This window comes from Schistocerca nitens, chromosome 3, assembly GCF_023898315.1.
Source record: "Schistocerca nitens isolate TAMUIC-IGC-003100 chromosome 3, iqSchNite1.1, whole genome shotgun sequence".
NCBI lineage: Eukaryota > Metazoa > Arthropoda > Insecta > Orthoptera > Acrididae > Schistocerca > Schistocerca nitens.
The window spans coordinates 762,515,656-762,538,335 of record NC_064616.1 but is presented as its reverse complement, the minus strand read 5'-3'; the positions used below and the strand labels follow the sequence as shown (position 1 = coordinate 762,538,335).

Sequence of the window (22,680 nt, the reverse complement as noted above, 5' to 3'; positions counted from 1 at the left end):
CAGCTTATAAAACGACGGAAACAGGAACATTGGGAGAGGTATGTGTCAATCATTGGGTGCCGTACGTCACCTTCCCAAGTCTGGACGAAGATCAGACGTATTTTTGGGAACCAGACCCCAACAGGTGTCGCTGGCATTAACGTCAACAGCATGTTATCTACTGACGCAAGCGCAATTGCTGAACACTTTTCTGAACACTGTGCTCGAGTCTCTGACTCGGAGAACCCCCCCCCCCCCCCCCCCCCAGCCTTTCGCACCCTCTAACGGCAGGCAGAACAGAAAGTCCTCTTGTTCACTACATGCCACAGTGAACCCTATAATGTCCCATTTACAGAGTGGGAGCTGCTCACACCCTTGCACATTGCTAATTTAAACACTTTAAAGAATAAACTTTAGCATTTATTAATAGAGGAAAGCTGTTATTCAGTAGAAGCTTTAAAGTAGAACCTTAAAGGAGATTCATCAGAGAATGAGAGCAGTTTATGGTGATTGTGTTGATGAGAGTACTGTGTGACATTGGGCCTATCTTCTCAGACACTTATAACAGATTGTGCAACTATGTATTGTCTGCCAGCATTTGTACCATCTGAATTAATAAGGTCTGAACCATCAATACAGTGGTAAACATCTCTACCTGTGGTTACTCCATTGTGAAGCTTATGCCCACAATAAGAAGAAAAATACAATAGGAAAGGAGCCAAACCAATATCACAGTTTCATTTCCTGGCACTGACTCCACCTGATTCTTATATGTGAGTGCATGAGCATTCCCTACATTCTGTGGCATAATGTTCAGGCCTCCAACACTCCAAAAAAATCACAGGGGACTCTGGGCCCATGGAGAACTTGTGCCTCAACAAGCTATACTGCATATACCTAAACAGACACAAATCACTGTTTCCTTGTTGTGCCCTTTAAAACCACTTGCTTTACTGACTCAGTCCCCTTTCAACACTTGAACTTTTCATTCAGTTCTCCAGTCTTGGCAGTTAGAAATTGCATGCCCAAATGTATTGCGTGAAAAATAGTTTTTTCCCACTCATCATGTTGAAATGACGCTGCAGGTCGTTGCTGAACTATGTCGCTCATTGGGGCTGCCTCTAATGACACCAAACTGTAATTGCACCACTGAGTGGCAAGCAACACCAACACCAGTACTAGCCAGGGTGGCCACATCTACTCCAGAATGGCAAATGCAGGACCTGTGGATGGGTATATTCCAATGCAGCGGCAAGCACAGAGTTGAGAATAGTCACTCAATTACAACCTTTTTTTTAATCACAACTTCTGTAGAAGAGGTCAATGTCTGCATCCAGGAACTGGGTGGCAGATGTGGACACTGATGCAGTGGCATGCCACCTCGGCAGTACACAGCTCGCAGCATGCGTGGCTCTGCCGATGCAAGGCCAGAGTCAGCTCAGTGGCCCGTGAGCATACGGCTTCCTTCGTGTAAACTGCAGTCAGCTGGCGAGAATGAGCAAATTGCCTGCATTGAACCCGGGACCCCTGCAGCCAGCCAGTGTGTCGGGTGATGATACTCGCCGAGAAGCCTCTTGGCTGTACCAATGTGAGATCTGGAATAGTTAGGTCTAGCTGGCGGCTCACAGACCAGTAGCTTTGTCTTGCTGTCAGCACTATTTTTGTGAGGTTGTAGTGGTTCAGCCACACACCAGACCAACAACTCATGTGGAGACTGTTGTGATGCTAACAGAAACAGAAGTCAGAGAATGAGTGCCACTAATGGCTGAGCGGCCCATCTGCATCCACTGGGCCGGAATAGGTCCTGACAGCAGTCCACTTCCTATTACACAGACAGCTGCAGAAATGCAGTATTATGCCACAGCATGAAGTAACGCAGGCCTCTGCTACAGTAGACAGCTGCAATGGAAATGCTACACCAGCATTATTTTAGCATTTGGCTGGAGGATTTCATCAGTAAGAGGCCTGCATGCCCCTCAGCTTGTTGTGAAATCTTGTCCGCAGCTGATACCACAATAATGTTGAGTGGTGATAAAAGTAATCCTGTCACTGTATAAAATGTTAATTTCAAATTATGATGGCCGGGAAAATGGGAATTTGACAGTGGTTGCCTATTCTTATAAATCACCCCAGTACATACCCAGAAATAGTGCTGAGCTATATTGTTTGAAAACTGTTTTATGAACTTGAATGAAAATGAAATAAAAAATTTCTAATTCTCCTCTTCTGAACTGGTCTCCAGAAGCTGGTCCCAAAAACTATTAATATAAACATCATCTTCACAGTGTACATCACAGCATTAAATTTATCAAATTGATGTGACATTTTTCAGCTCATAGCCACACAGATAGTTTCACCATTTATAACGGGTTTCATTTTTGTATATCTGCTAGTGTCAATATAGACATAAAAAAATCATGAGTGACAATTTGGCAAAGCTACTGGAGTACATATTATAAAACTGCACATAAGAGCTTACTCAGAACAAGGTGCTACACATGTGAAAATAGCACGTATTTTGGTCTTTGTGGCTCCTTTCTTGGGTGTGGTGTTGTTGTCTGTTTCATAATATGCACACTCATGTGCAAAACTTATGGGCAAAAGTAACTTTCGGATGATGTGTCACTGCCATGTAACGTAGATAGCTCTATGAAACTTGGACCATACGTCGAAAGAACTGCTAACTTATAATACAGAAAGTAACTTAAATAAATACACAATGGAACGAATAGAAATGACACTTTTATTCAAACACTATTATAACACTAAAGTCACCATGATTTATGATGCTCCCCAAGACATTACAAAAGGTGCATCATTTTTCTTAATAAATAGTGTGATTACAATGCGTGCTCTGCAACATGCTCCTGTTCTGGCCACATGATTAAGGAGTAGTTCTTGTAACAGGACATTCCAGTCAGCCGACAGTGCGGTCGTCAAGTGCTGGATGGTCATTGGTGCATGTGAACGTGCTCCTTCCCTGTGGGTGCCTTTTTAGGGGTGCATTCGACCCTGACATCATTTTTAGGCATAAAAATGTGTGACTTCATCAAACAGTGAAGGTGGAGGACTTCTTGGAACAAGAGGATATTTGATAAATGGGCTGGCTTGCCTGTTCACCCCATTAAACCTCATACAGCACATGTGGGATGCATTGGGGAGATATATTGTAGCATGTCCAACTGCATTGACACCCGTCTAGCATTTGTCAACAGTGCTGGTAGATGAACCACAAGAACTCCTTACCAACCTTGTGGCCAGCATGGGAGCATGTTAGAGAGCTTGCATTGCTGTCCATGATGATGATTGCACACCCTATTACATACCATGTCCGACCTTTTGTAATGTCCAGGGGACTACCATATGTCACAGCTATTCTGGTGTCATTACTATCCTTGAATAAAAATATCACTCCTGTTCATCCCGTTGCATATTTCTTTCAGTTCCTTCCTGTACTATACAGTAGCAGTTCTTTCTATGCATGGTCAAAGTTTCGTTGAACTATGACTCTTAGTAGGAAAAGTTATTTTCATACTTAAGAACCAGTGTACTATATCAGCTAAGCATAACTGCTAATCATGATATTTGGTGTCCATATTTACACTAGACTATGTAAATTCTTGATATTGTTATTAGTTAAAACTAAGTAAGATGGTGACTCAGTAAATATTTCAGCCAAAGTCGAATAACGTCTCCCTCATACTATGAAAATTAGTAAATGATAGGTTGTTAATAGCAACCATAAATGCAACATGGCAAAGTTTATTCAACACTATTTCCATCCATTCAGCCATCCATCCGCTCACTCAACCTCTTAGGAGTATAATTATTCAGTGGCTATAAGGTCATTTTGGAATCACTCTTGATGTCAGTTCACTGATTTGATACTGCAATAGTTTATAGTTATTATAACCATGGAATAAGAAAATAATTTCTTGTCTCTATTACAATATGTGCATCAAAACAAACATCCCATACAAGAGGCAGTGTTCATTCTAATTCATGACAAATTAATTATGTGATAAATGTTCATTTTATGTGTCATTGCTGAGGCAGTACTGTTTATACTTAGTGCAGCGATGGATAGAATATTGCCAAGGGTTTACATTTGCATGAAATGTATAATTGTTGCGACTTGATGTGTCAACTTCCATCAATTTTCCCGTCTGCTTTTATTTGTTATTATAATTCCATTATTGTAAACAGTCAGTCAGTGATGTAATATGTAGACTATCATTGTATTATATGAAAAAGCCATTATTTCCTAGTGATACATACATTTCCCAGAAACATTCCATTTGATTTATATGGTCCAGTAGTGAATTAAGAGCCTTTTCCTCAAGTATAATGGATTGTAGGTACTGGATTTATGCATGAAGGGGATTGTACATATTTCGGGTTATTTCTTGTAATTTGTCATGAGTAAAAATAATTTTTGGGATTGTTTGAAGATTTTACCAAAAAAGAGTCGGAGAATAGTAGTTGATTTACAGTACACACCTTAAAATAAATAGATTGTTTGTTTTCCCTTCTTTTTATAATATGGGATCAGCAAATATCTTCAAATTCTAGAACGTTCCTGGGTGAGAAAACAACATTCCTAATGTCTCATTGTTATCCGTATTATCCAAAAACTTAATGTATCAGTAGATTATCTTGCTGATAAAAAAATATGTTCATCCATTTACATAAACACTTCTTCATTTTAAGATACAAGGAAATGTGAGGACAGTGATGAGACCCCTCATATCCACAGTGCCACTGATTGGAGGACTTCAGGTATTTTTCTTGCGTCACCCAACAATAGACTTCAATTTAGTTGGTGTGGCTGATGTCCTGGATATGCCTGGCCTTAGGTATGTGCTCATTTAATTTTTTAAATTCTTGGTAAGGTGCTAAAATGAATTGACTCCACCTTTGAGAGGATTTTGTTTTACTAGCCTGAATGTTCTTGTTGATCTGTGGCTTCGTTATTTATCAGCTGAATGATTGCATTTGCCAATATTTCATAGGACTCAAAAATAATCCATTCTGTGCTAACAGAAGGCATTCCATTTTCCAGAACTTCTTAATCTTGTATGTGGGTGTAATCATAGTAAATGGTAGTATGGCAGACTGAAGATCTGTTGTTTTGATGTGCTGAAGTTTGATAGCTAGTAGATTGAATGAGTAATGGAATGAGCAAAGGGTGTGTTCGTTGGTTCTAGTTGGCATTGGAGCCACCAGACCTTCTCCATGGACACTTATCTGGTTAACATAAACCATTCTCACTGTATTTATTCATTTGATTATGTTTTGTGTAGGTCAGCATTATTTACACTACAGAAGTAAAAAAAAAAACAATCTCCATGGTGATGGAGAAATTCCTCAAAATCTAGGTACAGTGATATGTTGGTAATTAAATGGTTTCTATGTGTGATTTTTTACATGTCTTTGTGTACATGACATCTTTACATATTTCTACAAATAAATGCTATTAACTTAACTCCTCCAGACACAGAAGGAGCTGCTGTGTAGCCTGTGTCACAGTGTAGCTGTTATGTTATACAGGCATTTGGACACTAAAGAATGAGACCATCTGTCTGTGAGATGTTGTTTAATGTTAATATCTACTGATAACTACCTGTATTGATACTTAAGTGAGATATATATGCAAGGCAGACATAATATTTATGTATCATATATTCATCCAAATAAGTATGAAGAAAATATACTTACTAAGTGGTAGGTTGATAGGTAAATTAGAAACCAGTATTTTAATTTTTAGTTTCGTCTACTAATGAGATCATTTCCTATTCTGACATCATGTGTTCCCTGTTTTAAGTGTATTTTTGCAGTGCAACACACATGGTAGATTTTTTATTAGCATATCGGTTACCTTCTTATATCATCTTTTGTAATCTAGTGACAACTTTACCCTTTCATACAGAATTAATTTACAGTGGTGTTATCTTTGTAGCGATCTCTTGCGACGCATTGTTGTAGAAGCTGTTGGAAACATTATGGTACTTCCAAACAAAATAGCAATTACGCTAAGTGATGCAGTCCCAGCATTGAGTTTGAAGATGCCAGACCCTGAGGTAATGCTTGTATATGTTAGTTCTGCTACATAAACTTAGGATTGGCTTGTGATAACCTGAATGAGTATGGAGAATCTGTCTGTGGAATAGTCATAGAGATGTACTTCATAATATTAGCCTTCTTTATTTGTTTTGAAAGGTGTGACATGTTCATAGAAAGCCACCCATTCTTCTCATAATTAGTATTTAAAATTCAATAATGTTGACTGATTTTTGGACCTTTTACAGATAATTCCAATTACTACTTCAATGCACATAAATGTAAAATTTACTTTTAGACAAAACTTACCTCTATAACTAAGGTGTTAATAAATAAAATTTCTGTCTTGAAGCAATATTACATTTGAATGAAAGTTCTTGAGCAAACTTTTGGTGCTTTTTGTCTGATATGCATGAAATTTCAATAACAAACCAAGGTGTCATAAGCAGACCCACTGATGAATTGATGCCTGGAGCTGGGAAAAGTGGCCTTTTATCCATGCAGGAATCACTCGCTCCTTAACCAAATCGAGGACAGGATCTCAGGCTTTTCCTGTGTTGGGATTAATAGGGTGTTCTAATTTTAATCTCAATTCATTCTTTTATGATGGAATTCTGGAATTGAAAGGCCTGCGATATCTTCATTTTGTTGAAATTTATGGAGTGTCCCATAGGCAGACATTGTTCTTCGACCACTGACCGTTTTGTCCCAGTTGTGCGTAACGTTGATGTTCATAGCAACAGTCTCCCATGGTCTTTACCATTTGATCTATTTATTACAAACCATATTGACAACTTATCTGGTAAACTCCTGTGTTATGGAGTTACAAAACATGTTTCATGCTGTCCAGGAGTTATCTAATTCTGCTGTACATACAGAACATGCATCATACCTTATTCTACTTCATAATGGTGCTAACTGTACTCAAAAAATTGCCAGCATATGAAATAAAGGTGGTTACTCATGGATTTTCTGTCTTTCCCTGGTTTGTGTCCCCACTGCCCATTGCTATTGGTCGAAGAGTACAACATATTTGCTGTTTGGTATAACCATTGCTGCTGAATATAATTTTGAGGTATTCTGGTCCAGCTGTTAAGTGTCCTGTGCCTGACAGAACATCTCTTCTCAACACTATATAGTGGTAATTGTCAGCTTGAAGATACAGGTTCTTATGAGGTGGTTTACAGTAAACTGTGTATCCTAATTTGCCATCCCTTTTTTCCTCCTGGTTTACACATCCAAAAATGAGTTTCCTTCCATCATGAGAGCTATATGGAGATATGTTAACCTTAGCTGTTGTAATAAATCTAGTTTGTCTTTCACAGCTGGCCAAGTTGCAAATGTGTTAACAGTGGCTCCGTTGACCGACCACAATGGTGGATGGTGGAACTGGTTAAATTGTGGTCAAGGTGCCAGAATATGACCACTAAGGCAAGGGCTGCAGTGGAGCTGTGAGTAGGTGCCTATTAGATGTCCACTGAGAAATAAGAGAAGCAGCATTGGAAAACCATTCCTTTATAGCTCAAAGTACGTCCATTGTGTCATTGCCCCAGGATGACAGCGCTCATGGCACGCAAACACTGCGTGCCCAGTCAAAGGAGGCACCGCAGTCAGCATGCGGCACATGGCCACAGGCAGGTAATAAGATGGTGACACAAGTGACAGCATGAGACCACTGAGCCAGCAGCAGTACAGGAGCACTGTATCAGTGGTGCCAACTAGAGGCCACTAACAGCCCTGAGAATGACCGAGGCATGCATGACCACGCTGGAGGCCACACACCAAAGGGACAGCTCACAACAGCAGAGTCTGTCCAGAGCAGAAGCAGGCAACAGGCAGCAAGAAGTTTGCACACAAAGGCAATGGGAGACGAGTGGCTGCACATCCCTGGATGGGAACCAGAGACCTCCAGGGTGGTAAGCAGCAGCAGCTGCTACAGCTGAATTTGGCGGTTTTGGCCTACTGGTTGGAGAGCACTAAGGCCACAGCATCAGACTTGACACGAGCAGCAGCAGCAACACAGCTAGCAGCAGCAGAACCTGAAGTGAGTGATTGGTGAAGCCATGTAGACTTGGGGACAAACATAGGTGCCTTTTGAGGACTGGAGGCCAGCAGACGGCAATATTTTGACTAAAAATGTCTATTTATATGAATTTGTCCTGACCTTGCTTTTCTATCGCATTGGTTTTGAGGACGCAAGCCACAAAAAGTCTGTGGCTTGGATGTGAAGTAACCAGGCCATCGACACTGCAGTAACTCTGCCTTCCTGCTGCATCCTAACAATGGTTTTGTTGTACATGAAAGTAGCTTATGATGCAGTAATGTTTGGTCAGCTCTGGTCCAAGCCGCTTATGTGGCCCGTTTCATTAGCCGAGGGAGATAATTTAATTTTTCCCCAGGCATACCAAGTACATCATTTTGTTGTGCAACAGAGTTGACTGTGTGGTAAAAAAAAAAAAAAAAAAAGGCAAGGATGCTTCCATGTGGCTGATTTTAGTGCTTCCTCTTCAAATTGCTTTACACGCCAGTTTGTAATGATTCATGAGGGTCTGTCATCTTGTCATCAAATTTTATGCTGATCATTCTTAAAAACTCTTCCACATAGAAACCAGCTTATTTGTTTCCTACAACAATTTACTTACCAACAGACCTCGGACCCATCCTAGGAAGAGGCAGAGAAGTTGAGGATGACAGCCATATGGTGGCACTCTGTCATATGGGATCAGCTGCAATGTCGAGTAGTATCATTCATGGGCAGCATACAAGATTTTTTTGGGGTTCCACAAGTTGAAAGTTTTCCAGATCATTTTCCAATATGGTCCATCACAAATAGGCCTAATGGTCAGAGCCTTGGAAGAATGCTGTAATGAATCGCAGCGGAAAACATGTTTAGAAAAAACCGCACAAGTGTGAGCGGGACTTGTGCTCTGAGGATTCTGTACAAATTGAATTATTTATATGGATACGTCATCTATAGGTGTTAATGAGTGGTTTGCGAGTATCAAATATGTGACACAAATAGTTGTATCTTTTGAGTGCACTGACTTAAAAACTTATAATTTTTTACGCCACCAAGGAACCATAGACCTTAGTATTTGACATAAATTTCAACTGGATACCTCTACTTGTTGCTGAGAAAAAGAGGTCTTAACAGACAGATGGACAGCAAATGGCAAAAAAATATTTTTGTATGTGATATAATCACAAATTAATTTTTGGATTTTTTTTCTTTACTTCTACCATCAAACCTTACTTTGTACCAAAATTTCATGATTTTAGGTCAACTAGCAGTACCCATAGGTTTTGATGAGTGAGTTTGTGAACATCAAAATATGTGGCATAAATGGCCGTATCTTTTGAATACAGTGACTTAGAAGCATAAATGTTGTACACCATCAAGGGACCATAGACCTTAGTATTTTACGTATACTTCATCTTAATACCCCTCTCTGTTCCTGAGAAAAAGGGGTCTTAACAGATGTAAAACAGTGATCCTGTAAGGATTCCATTTGTACTGATTGAAGTGAGAACCCTAAAATCTGTGCAGAACAGAGGTAACAAAACAGTGTGCAGCAACAAGGCACTCTGCGACATTTGACAGAACAAAGTTAGTGATGTAGACTTCTAACTTCTAGGTTCCATTATTTTAGAAAAAGAAATAATTTGTAATTAAAATTATGTGAAACCTTATTATCCACGAGTCGGAGTATCATCTCTGTAAAATTTGGATCTTCTTATCTGTTTGCTTAAATAGCAGAAATGTAGACCAGAATCGGATAATTGAAAATCAAAGATTACACAACAGAATAGACTTAAAAATACTGAGGGTACAGAACAGAATGATGTACTGCACAAGTTTGCCATGATGGTCTGCTCATTTACCTGAGAAATTCCTATTATACACCAGGAAAAACCATGGAATCATAACATTACAGTTGTCTCTAACGACCGTTCATTTTTTGGACATCAAATGTCCATCCCCCCCCCCCCAAAAAAAAAAATGTCACATTTTGTTTTAAAAATAGTTGTAAATTAGTAATATTTTGAATAGCGTGGGTCATCATGGGCTATGTGTTGTCATTCATTTTAAAAAAATGCATATATTTTTGCAGAGTATCAGAGTATTAAAATTTCTGATGTTGATCTTATTACTTTGGATTTTACTTTTTGTAGGGTGTGGTTCGTATACATGTAGTTGAAGCCAAGAATTTGATGAAAAAGGATATGAAGATGCTTGGAATGGGAAAGTCTGATCCATATTGTATAGTGTCAATTGGAGGTAAAACATTTCGTACTCAGACAATTGATAACACCCTGAATCCAAAATGGGACTTCTGGTGTGAGGTAAGCATAATTGGGAATGTTAATTGTTGTTGAAAGAGCCTGCATATGTTCAGTATACCTTTTCAGATGTTGGTTCCAGCTCGCTTTTATTTTGTGTATTTCCATGTTTTTCTCACATTGACCAGGTTAATACTACTCTTAATACACTTAACTTTACATTTGCGTATCGTGTTTGCATTCTTGTGTGATTTCTTGTGTAATTCCTATTTCAATGTTTTGAAACTGAAGTACAGTTTCAAAAGAGCTTCACTTTTATTCTGTCTTTGCTACGTCTCTGTTTGTAGTGCTTATACTTGTTTAGTGCCTTCATGCTCTTGATGTCTGTATTATCTGTTAGTGTTAAAGTAGTGTGTGTGTTTCTTCACAGTACTACAGGTTATCAAATTCCTACTGTTACTGATCAATAAATTTAGATATGTTTATTCAGTCTTTAACAGGTTGTTCAAAGCAGTAATGTCACTACAGAAATTTTCAAATATCCTTTGTCCGCTGGTGTAAATATGATGTTTCGTTATGAACCATTTTTCCTATATCATTGTCTTCCGTTTACAATGATGTGTTCATTATTATCTTCCATTTTACCATTACTGTTTGTTGGGATAAATTTCACTTTGAATAAAAGTCATAGACTTGCCATTCGGATTCATTAAGCTTAAAGCCATATTGAATTTTACATTGAAACTTTCGTCATCACAGTGATCATCTCCATCTCACCATCCTCTGTCTACCTCCATCCCCCTCCCCTCGTGCTTTGCATATACGTAGTCTCTTATGAAGTTTACACTTAAACATTTTTCTGTGCTCTCTTCTTACTGATTAGCTATTTTATTTATGTCACTTCAATACCATGATTTTACTTTCCATTCATTGCTGTTATTAAATTAATTGTATTCACAAAGTAAATCTCTGTAGATTTTCTTCTTAACGTATAAAGTAGGAAATTAGAATTTTAGAGAACAGATTGTGACTGTAGTTTGTTCATCGTATGCAAATAGTGAAGTGTACTTTCTTAACATTTACTTCACATTAGTGCACGTTAGTTACTTATATAGCAACAGATATCTGAAATGAGCAGTGGGTCATTCAGATATACTACCATACCACAAAATCCTGTGTGTAAACCAAATAATTCTACACAAGACCTGTACATTTGCAGTGTTTCAGTATTTTATTACTTGTCAAATAATGCAGGTTAAGTAAATGAGAGAGATAATTTTTGAAACTTATTCTTATTTGTGTAGATATTTATTCTATTTTCCAGACAAACACATGGTTAATATTCATCCTTTTGCACACGTTTTGGATCTGTTTTAATATATACCGGGGATGAAACCTCAATTTTTTCAAAAGGTCTATATACATTATCATTCTTATATTGTGTTTTTCAAATAAATGAATAATTATTTTAACAAACATTTATAGGTGGAAAGCTAATATCAAAATTGGATGCTGTCATCCATCTCACAAAGGGATAAATGGTGCTGGAAATACTAACAGTTTCCTTAATTTTAACATTTTATTGCCTTGTGATGCATATTGTCCCAAACAGTACCTACAGTCCCATGGTTCTAGATGTTCGTTCACCTTCCTGTTCCAAATACAGCAGTAAGACCTCTATAACCATCGCCATAATAAAGTGAAGGCTCCAAGAACTTAAAAAGAAGAATACTATTTCTTCATTCCCCATTTAAGACTGAATTCTTGTTTAGGTAAAGCATGTAATAGGAGTAGCTTAGCTGGGAAAAGAAACTATATAATAGCAAAAAAGTTATGTCAGCATGTTCTTTGAGATTCTGATGCATGTATAGCATTCTCTGTATTTTACATGGCCTTTTAAAGTAAATAAGGTGGACTTGGGCTAGGCCACCTTTAAGTCTGTGTTCTTGGTTTGTAGTATATGACAGTACATAGCACATGGTTTCTGTACTGGGAAGGATGTGAATATGTTTCCAATGTGGTCAAATTCTCTGATGCCCGAGAGTTCTCCTGACTTCCCCCTCCCCCCTTCAATTATTTCACAAAATACATGTTTATAATAGTTCTATCTAATGCACACATTGTGAAATCCATCAAAATGGCCCTCAAGTAACAAAAAGAAATGTGAAAATAATGACTTCATTAAGCAAATTACATTAGCAAGTAAGTAAATACAGTGAAACCCCGCTTTTACACTTTTCAAGGGACTTCAAAATATATATATATGGTGTAAAATGCGGGAAAATTCAAAAGGTGGTAAATAATGTTTCAAGCTGTAAAAGTTACGTATAGGATACCCCATTGCATTTTATGTATGATGTATGTACATAACAGGCATAAAAAACTGGTCAGGGACGGTTTTATTATCTAATAAAGGTTTATTATCTGATAAAAACCACTGGTGTAACTGGAATTGATAACTGTGCGGGAAGTGGAAACATTTGAATTAATTTCAAACATCATAATCGATTTTTTTGGAAAGCCTGCAGCTGTCATTCATTATTTAAATAATGAAATACTGTACTAGTTACATATTTTTTCGGGCTTAGCATGACGTGCTTAGAGAATTTTTTCTCATTGTCAAGTGCAAATATGTAAATAAGTATTTTGTATAGTGTTTGAATATGTGTTATTCTGCGTCTCTTGCACTGTACTCGTCTTTTTGAGGTTATCATGTACTCCGCCTCATCAGTTACTTATAAAACCACACACACACACACACACAATTTATCACTCACATTGTTTGTTTATGTAACATCACAAAAAATACATACGTAAATACTGCACTTGACAACGAGAATAAATCCTCGAAATATGTTTTGCTCAGCGTGAATACAGTACGTAACCAGTGCTGTGTTTACAATAAAAACATTTGAGCAACACAAAGTGAATGACGGTGTCAACTAGCATTCCATGTGGCCATAAGCCAAAACACGCTAAATACGATTCAACAAAGGTGTCACGGTGATCACAACAATCACGAAACTGCGTTTGCACAGTAGAGACAGTTAGTTAGTTAGTTAGTTGGTTGCGTGTTCCATTGATCAATCGCACGGTATGGTAGCCGTTATGATGTGGAACGTGTCAAGTGCACAAGAAATGCACATAAGAAACAAGATTTTTAAATATGTATTACAATACAGAGTTAAGGATTAATATTTCTATTATTTACCCCATTACCTTAAATGGCACAAAATGCATATCCTGTATTTATAGATTTATTTATTCCTATTCAAGAATTCATCTATGGTATAGCAGGAGTTGTCAAGGAGATATGATTTCAGTTTATTTTTGAAGCTATTACTGCTGTCTGTCAGACATTTTATTTCATCTGGTAATTTGTCGTAAATTTTCATAGTGGCATATTTTACTCCTTTCTGTGCCAAAGATAGGTTGAGTAAAGGATAGTGTAAGTCTTTCTTTTTTCTGGTATTATAATCTTGAATGTCACTGTTGTCTTTAAACTGGTCCATGTTGTTGAGAACAAATTTCATTAGTGGGTAAATGTACTGTGAGGCTGCTGTAAGAATTCCCAATCTTTTAAAAAGATGCCTACAAGATGTGCGACTATGAACCCCCACACACTATTCTAACCACTTTCTTTTGAGCAGTGAATACTTTTTGTCTAAATGTTGAGTTACCCCAAAATATTATTCTGTATGACCAGAGAGTGAAAGTATTCAGAGTATGTTAGCTTACTAATTTCTATATCCTCAAAATTTGCAATTATTCTGATTGCAAAAGTTGTTGAACCTAGTCGCTTTAGAAGATCCAAAATATGAATTTTCCAATTAAGATTCTCATCTATGTGTACACCCAACAACTTAGTATGCTCTACCGTGTCTGCTGACTTCTGTTGATGTGTTATATTTATTGAAGGAACTGTACTTTTTGCAGCAGAAAATTGGATGTACTGTGTTTTTTCAAAGTTTAGAGCTAGCCCATTTGCAGAAAAACAATTAATGACTTTTCCGAAGACCTTATTTGTATCATTTTCAATTGGAGTTTCTTTTACCGGATTAATAATGATGCTTGTATCATCAGCAAACAGTGTCAGTTCAGCTTCCTGTTTCAGATAGGAAGGGAGGTCGTTCACATACATCAAGAACAGAAGGGGACCCATGATTGAACCCTGTGGAATACCTAATGTAATTTCACACCGGTTAGATGAAGTGGCAAACTTATTTAAATCACTTAACCCATGTAAGGAAACTTTTTGCTTCCTGTTCTGTAGGTACGACTTAAACCACTCGTATGCTATTCCATTTATACCATAGAACTGTAATTTTTGTAACATAATGTCATGGTTCACACAATCAAATGCTTTGGACAAGTCACAGAAAATTCCTATTGGTGACATTTTATTATTTGAAGACTCTATTATGTGGGCAGTGAAATTGTATATTGCTGTCTCAGTGGAACAGCATTTTTGAAATCCGAACTGTGATTTGCTAAGTATCCCTTTACTGTTGAACTGGCTAACTACTCTTGAGTACATTACTTTCTCGAAGATTTTTGAAAATGCTGTAAGCAAGGATACTGGCCGATAATTATTGACGTCTGTGGTGTCCCCCTTTTTGTAGAGCGGCCTGACAGTGGCATATTTTAACCTGTCTGGGAAAATACCTTGAGTTAATGATGCATTACATATGTGACTCAAAACATCAGCTGTAATTGCTCCACATTGTTTTCATATCTTATTGGAGATGTCATCTACTCCAACAGAACATTTATATTTGAAAGATTTAATAATTTTACTTATTTCACAAGAGGTTGTTAGGTGAAACGCAATCTGACTAAATTTTTTCAAAACAGTCTCTTCCATGTACTGCCTGGCTTTTTCATTTGAACTGTTCTCACCAATTTTTTCTCCTACATTTAGGAAATGGTTGTTAAATACATTAGCTACTTGTGTACTGTTGGGTAGGTTGGTCTCGTTCTCCTTAATAGTAATACTACCTACTCCAGTGGTTACTTTTCCTGTCTCCCTTCTAACAACATTCCATACTGATTTGATTTTATTGCCGGAGTTCTTCTATAACGTACATATTTCTTGATTTCCTTACAACTTTTCTCAGTAGGTCACAATAATTTTTATAGTGTAGAACTACTTCTGGATCTTTACTAGTTCTTGATGTCTCGTAAAGTTTTCTTTTTCTTTCTGAAGACACTTTAATACCTGTAGTAATCCAAAGTTTCTCTGAAAAGTGTGTTGTGTTACATTTAGTAATTTTCTTTGGGAAACAATGTTCAAAAAGGGATATAAATGTATCAAGAAGTAGGTTGCATTTATCATTAGCATTTGGCTCATTATATACATCTCCCCAGTTAACATTTCTTATGCTTTCTTTGATGTGCTCTATAGATACCAGGTTGAGCGATGTACACTTTTACTTACTGGTTTCCGAACTGTACACCCTGTTAGGTTTTGTAAGTTAATCAGTTGTGCATCATGGTCTGACAATCCATTTACCACAGGGAAAGCATGTGTTTGTTTTACATCCTCTTTCCGTACAAATACATTATCTATTAGTTTGATTGGTCATGATATCTTCATTCTAACAAACCTATTTACTCCCATCAGCCACGTAGAGCTAGGCAGTGGTGGGAGATAGGCACAAATTGTGACAACTTTTACTCATTTACCCATTCAGATCTGCTGAATAGAGTCCCCTGGTGTCAAGAAACTTAATCACTTAATATTTGTAAACACTACTCGACGGTCAAAATTATGCCAGCATCATATTTTCTCCACAAACATTTTTTCGTGATGCGTAGATCATGGGAAAATTATAAATATGTTGGCGCAAAATCAGGTGCAAATTAGCATTGTGGGCATAGGAAATTTGACGGGACTGATAAAAAACTTCGTAAATGGTGGGAAAACGTTAATTCCGGGAACGTAAAAGCAGGGTTATACTGTATGTAACTTAGTGGCAACTGAAAGTAACAAAACATTTTGTGCCCTTATTCCGATCAATCATGAAATTCTCGCTAAGTTGTGACACTTGTTACCATATTCTAGTACGCTGTAATAAAACATTTACGAACTTGGCATGCCTGTAGCACAGTGGAGAAAATTACTAATGGAAAAAGTGCCTTTAATATTAAACATTGATTAATAATGCGTCAACTCATAATAGAGACATACAGAGTCTGAGACTTGAAAGTGAAAGTTCAGCCACTCTATTAATTCCCTTCATTGTTATCATGAAATGTGAAAATCATGGAGATTGGTGCAACTCTCTTAGGTTCAGCTAACTGAGCCTATGAGAAGACCATCAGGGCTGCACTGTGTAGAAAGTAGCCCCCAGTCCTCTATTCCTTCGAGCTGACCAGCATTTCAAGGCATAGCCTTAAGAGTAGCTACTGTCTGTTTGAAAAAGATCACTTGAAATAAACAGTTTTCAGTAATTTGACTTATTACCCAAATCAGTGTGGAAAATATTCAGAATACTTCCTGGTAATTAAAATTTTGTAATACGTTAGTGGAAAAATATATTTTAATGTATCTTTTGGGGTTGCTCTGCTTCAGAGCCTTTCACTATGAACCACAACTGATACAGATGTAACACATCCTGCATTCACATAATGTGTATGCTGCACATAAAGAAAGAGGATGTAATTAATGACTGTAGAAAGTATGCTTCAGTGCGGTAGCAAATGAGACAGTTATTATTAATCATAGAATGCAGGCTTTCATGGCCTATATTTGTGTTACTCCTGATTTTTGTTTTATCGACATTAGGCCATGGTCCAAGGCATAATTCTGTGCCTAACATTTCCTCTTCCAATGGTTGATACATCATCAGAGGCTTTAATGACTCAGAAAGCTCCATAACTTATGTCAGCATGACTCCATGGTCTAAGGCGCCATCTCGAACTGGCTGTTGCATGGATACATATAAACAGTTCGGGTTCCTGAGCTTGTTTGGGGCTTGTAACTGCTTTCTCAGTCATTAGAGCTGTGCGTGATATCTCCAGCATTGGAAGATGAAACATTAGTCAGAGAATTGTGTGTTGTACATAGCCTAATGCCCATTAAACAAATACCAATAACAATACAATTATTGATGCTTTCTTGCAAATTGCTCACGAAGGTCTCCAGCTATGATGTTATTAACAGATTTTGTCGTGATAAAAGTTACTGTTGGTGTGCCTTGTTAAGAGAAATGAATGGTTTCCATATCATTTCTTCACGACAATTATGGAACATTAGTCTGAAAGTAAACACAACATTAATATATGTGTGCTAACAATGTGTTTCCACTCTGGTTTGATTATGCATGCCATTATTAATCAGAGTAGACTATCACTATTTGTTATTACGTCGCAGTGGCTTCAAGGTGTTACATTTATCCATACGAGGTCTGTCCAAAAAAACTCCAGAACATTCATAATTCTGCACCACTGGTATGTTGGACAAAAATGCGATTGGCATCTCTGCATGCACCTGTGTTTAATTTGTAACTGCCAGAAGTTTCATTGTTGTATGTCTGTTAGTTATTGCTCAGTGATTTATTGAGTAGAACGTTTTGAAATGGCAGAGTTAGAGGAGCAATGTGTCTGCATTAAATTTTGCATGAAATTCCAGAAAACCTGTACTGAGACACACCAAATGATGGAGGAAGCCTATTGTGATTAGTGCTTAAGCTTTACTTGGTGTTACAAATGGTTCACTCAATTTAAAAATGACCAGATGGAAGTTACAGATGACTCTCATTCGGGACACCCTTAGACATCTACTGACAATGCATGTCAGGAACATCAACGAAAGTGTGCACGCCATTCAAAGACTGACTGTCAGAGAGATTTCAGAAGAATGTTACATTTCAGTTGGATCATATCATGAAATCCTGACACAGCATCTTTAAATGCATCATGTTGCCATCAAGTTCATCCCACAGCTCAAGAGTCAAGACCCAAAAGACCTTCGCCTCACAATCTGTGAAGAGCTTTTGGATCGCATAAATGAGAATGAGATGTTCCTTGAGAGAACCGTAACTGGTGATTAGACATAATTCTACAGTTATGTTATCGAGACCAAGGTTCAGTCTTCACAATGGGTCGGGAAATGTTCTCCAAGGCCACAAAAAGCTCGTCAGATCAGGTCAAATGTCAAAGCCATGCTGATAGTTTTCTTTGACTTTGAAGGATTAGTTCATCATGAATTTGTGCCACAGGGACAAACTGTTAATCAATGGTACTATTGAGATGTGTTGTGATGCCTGTGAGAAGGAAACAGCCTGAAATGTGGCGAAACAATTCATAACTCTTAAAGCATGATAATGCATCTGCATATTCATCACTGTTGGTGCATTACTGTTGCACAAAACATGAAATCACTGTCCTGCCTCATTGTCCGTATTTTCCAAACCTGGTCCCTGCGGGCTTCTTTTTATATCCAAAGTTCAAAACCCCATTGAAAGGACAAAGATTTGCAATGACAGATGAAATAAAAGAAAAGTCGCAGATGTCACTTCGTGCTATCCAGCAAGAGGCATACCAAGCCTGCTTACAGAAGAGTAAACAGCATTTGAAGCAGTTTATCAATTGTGAAGGAGAATATTTCAAAGGAGACCATACACAAAAAGTAAAAGATAAGCATAGAAAAATTTTGTGGACAAAGTTCCAGAATTTTTTGAACAGACCTCATGGAAATCATTGGGGAAGGTGAGTAGAAACTTACCATCAGAAATAAATACTCTTTGATTAAGCTTATCTATTACTGACATTTAAAAAGCCATGATGTTTATTCAATATAAGTACAGGAATCTGTAACCAGCAAATGCTCTGAAATATCTCTGTAACCTCCTGTACACCATCTAAAGATGAGCCTGAAAAGCTTCAAAAACTGGTTCATTAAATAAATAACTATTTCAAAAAAAGTGACTAGATGCAGTTTTCTGTGTTTGTATTTAATACTCTGTGACTTGTGTAACTGACATGTCAGTGTTACCTAAAAGAAGAGGTGTGAAAGAATACTGTATAACACACTCAACTTTATGAAGTGAAGTGCGAGTGTCCATGGTTTAAGGCCCTGTATGCATGTTCAAGAGGAACAGGCAACAAGTCCTTGTTCAGCCATTCTGATGTTCGTACTACAGCATTATGCTGCTGTGATGCCACTCCATTTTAATAATTATGGAAGAGTGTAAACAGTGTCACATACCACCAAGCCGTCAACGGTTCTTACCACCAGTCTATCAATATGACAATAAAAAAAATACATGAGGACACATTGCATATCCTCATTCATCTGTGTATCTCAATGTAATATTGTTATTGCATGGTATTAGAAGTTGTCCACCATTGCAGGCTTCTATTTGCTTCAGTGACTTACAGAATAGGCTTTGTATAAACCATGAGGAAATATCTGTAGAAGTCCTTGACTGTCCACAACCATCTATATTTCACGTTTCTACTTCCCTACCACTGGAACATTTCTTTTTCCTATCTTCAAGATAATTAAAGAGTGTTGTGACAATTTAGGTAAAAATAAAACAGCCTCATAGAATTGAGTGTAAATTAATTTAAGTTCCTTGTTCTGTGGTTGTAGTAAGAATGCTCCGTGACTGTTTAAGTCATGTAAATATAATTAGTGCATCAGAATATGATCTTAAATCTTTACCATGATACTTCATTAACCTCTATTTTATAACAACCCAAATAAACACCATGAATTTATATGTATTGTATAGTAATTGATTTAACCCATTGGAGATCTTGTAATTGATCATTTTACTTTACTGTGTCTCGTGAGGTTAATATAGTAAATTAACAGGCATTGGTTGATGTGAATGTCCCTACAGCAGATAATTACGCAGAAAATGAAGTTTCTTAGCTAAGCTGTTTCTCATTGTGTGTTTAGTGTAACTAAACACATGCATTCAGAAGAAAGCCAGTGTGGAAGGGACACACTGGCATACAGAAACAGAGGAATGTGATGTGTGCTTGCTTACCTTCAAAAGAAATCACGTGCAGTAAAACTGATGTTCAGGGCAAGATCAGAGGAAGGAGTTTTGTAAGGTGTGATATAAAGCATCTGTCACTTACACACGTGTCCATTGTGACATGCTCCATCTGATGATAATGATGTACTTGACAACAAGGAACCTTTCTTTACCTGGTGGATATATTCATGACGTAATCACTTGACTGAAACTGATTGTCATTAAATAAATACACATTACAGGAGCTTTTAATGGTTTTCTGAGGCCATTCTTTGAGTTGATAGAAGCTTTCAGGCACTTTTTACAGGATTTTTTTCTGCTGTAGAGTGATAGGTTCATTCTGGAAACCATTTGTAGGCTAGGCTAAACCATTTCTCCTCAGTACCCTTTGTCCTAAGAATACTAGTCCAACAAAGAATGGTAGGAGAGTATCTGTAATAGAACTGGAGCTGTGAATTGTGGGGTGTGTCTGAATAGTTGAGTTGTCAACAACTTTGCACGCAAAAGGCAAGATTATAGGTTCAGTTTTCTGTCTTGCATACAGCTTTATTTTGCCTGGAAGTTACAACTGTTGAGAGGTACTACAAAATGAAATGTATACATTGGTTGATACCTGTGTGATATTTTAGCACAACTGAAATTGTTACCAAGATACCAAAATGCAATCCAAGTGGTTTTCCTCTTCTCCCCTTTTTAATAAAATAAATTAGAATTTTGTTTTTAGATGGGGTCTAACACAGCATTGCATAACTTTATTTTCATATGTTGAAATCTGAAAGTGTTGCGCACAGTGTGAGGCATTGTCATTTGTGCGCCTTGGGTTTGTTATGAACTGTAAGTATACATGGTTTTCAGTGCAGAAGTTGCATGGCTACCAAGAAAATATTTTGCTTAAATATAACTCTCAAACTGTAGCAAGACACAATCAGCTGTCAGTTATCGTACAAGTGCTAAATTTAACTGCACTTACATGGCTGGAGCATTCTGAAACGTGTATATTGTGATGTATCCCAAAAAATAAAGATAACAGCTACAATTGCTTACTATCAAAACATGTAACGTAGCATTAACCAGAACACAGCTACTGCTTCATATGCCTAATGTTAGTTTGCGGAAATTCGGGGCAACTAAAAACGAATATAGCAGTTACAAACTGTCGTAACTATTTAATGATTGGCGACACATCAACAAGAATTTCAGAGAATTTAAAACAAAGATGAAGTTTTATTGCATATAGGTTTTCTGTATGACACCCCTTAGTCATACAGACGACATCCCAGCTACATTCTGCATTCGCGAAGATGACTGTTCAAATCCACATACAGTCATCCAGATTTAAGTTTTCCATAATTTCCCTCAATCGCTCTAGGAAAATACTGGGATGGTTTCTTTAAAAGGACGTGGCCGATTTCCTTCCTCATCCTTGAAACGGTCTGATGCCATCTGCAAATATTGTTGATATTTGAGCTGCTTGATTGCATTGCTTATAAAATCTCTGCACAGAATGACAACTATTAAATGCTAATATATAGGCTGCCTTCTGTACGGTATCCACCATTTTCTTTTAAGATGCAGTATTTTTCACTTTTGCATCATTGTGCATGCTCCAGCTTCTGATGCACTGTCCTTGTGCAACAATTGAAATTTTAACTTTATCTTATATTCTCCTCAGTTTTTATTGATGTACCACTGTGCACCAAATACTTATTGCCATTTGTAATCAGTATATTCATTTTATTTCCCTGTACTACCAGACAGTTATTAAATTTGTGTGCTAAATCGGCACCTTTCAAAAGGTATACTTCTGAGGTGCAACCTGAAATCTCATGCACCGTGCATAAACTGTAATGTGCTTCCCATAGAAGCATTGCTAAATGTACTTATACACTACGGGTGAAAACATAAGTAACAAAACTAAGCAGCCTCCCCAGAGGGGCTCACATCCATTTTGTGCATACATGCTTCACCACCACGGGGCCCAGCCCTTGCATTGCCACTTCCCATTCCATGCTGAAAGTCTTTCCTTAAACTATTCTTTTTTTTTTTCCCCTCTACCTTTTCATTGACTGGTCTTTATGGTGCCGATCATATTTCGATTTGGTTTAAGATCTTGCACACAAGTTTTTCTCTCTCCTGCCATGTTCTACAACTTCCCATCCTTCACTATATGGTCCCCATTGTTGGGTTTGACATACCATTCCTCTTCTAAATTTTACAGAAGTGCGGATCATGCAGGGAACATTACCCACACAGTTGTACATTCTACCTTTTGTGCTTTTCTGTGTTTGCACCCTTCCTTTCTAACAAAAGTTCTACAACCGAAAACCAACACGGTAGCCATTTCTTTACAGATGTGTGAAGTACCTGT

At 37.5% G+C, this 22,680-nt stretch overlaps 1 protein-coding gene across 3 annotated transcripts in view; it reads left to right on the top strand.

Annotated features, from left to right (window-relative positions):
• Positions 1 to 22,680, top strand: part of LOC126248759 (extended synaptotagmin-2-B) — a 163,675-nt gene that overhangs the window by 29,550 nt on the left and 111,445 nt on the right. For all 3 annotated transcript variants that reach the window (XM_049950110.1, XM_049950112.1, XM_049950111.1), the window contains 3 exons: positions 4,690 to 4,835; positions 5,939 to 6,059; positions 10,213 to 10,383. In XM_049950110.1, the coding sequence (XP_049806067.1) occupies positions 4,690 to 4,835; positions 5,939 to 6,059; positions 10,213 to 10,383 (438 nt within the window). The remainder of the gene's footprint in view (positions 1 to 4,689; positions 4,836 to 5,938; positions 6,060 to 10,212; positions 10,384 to 22,680) is intronic.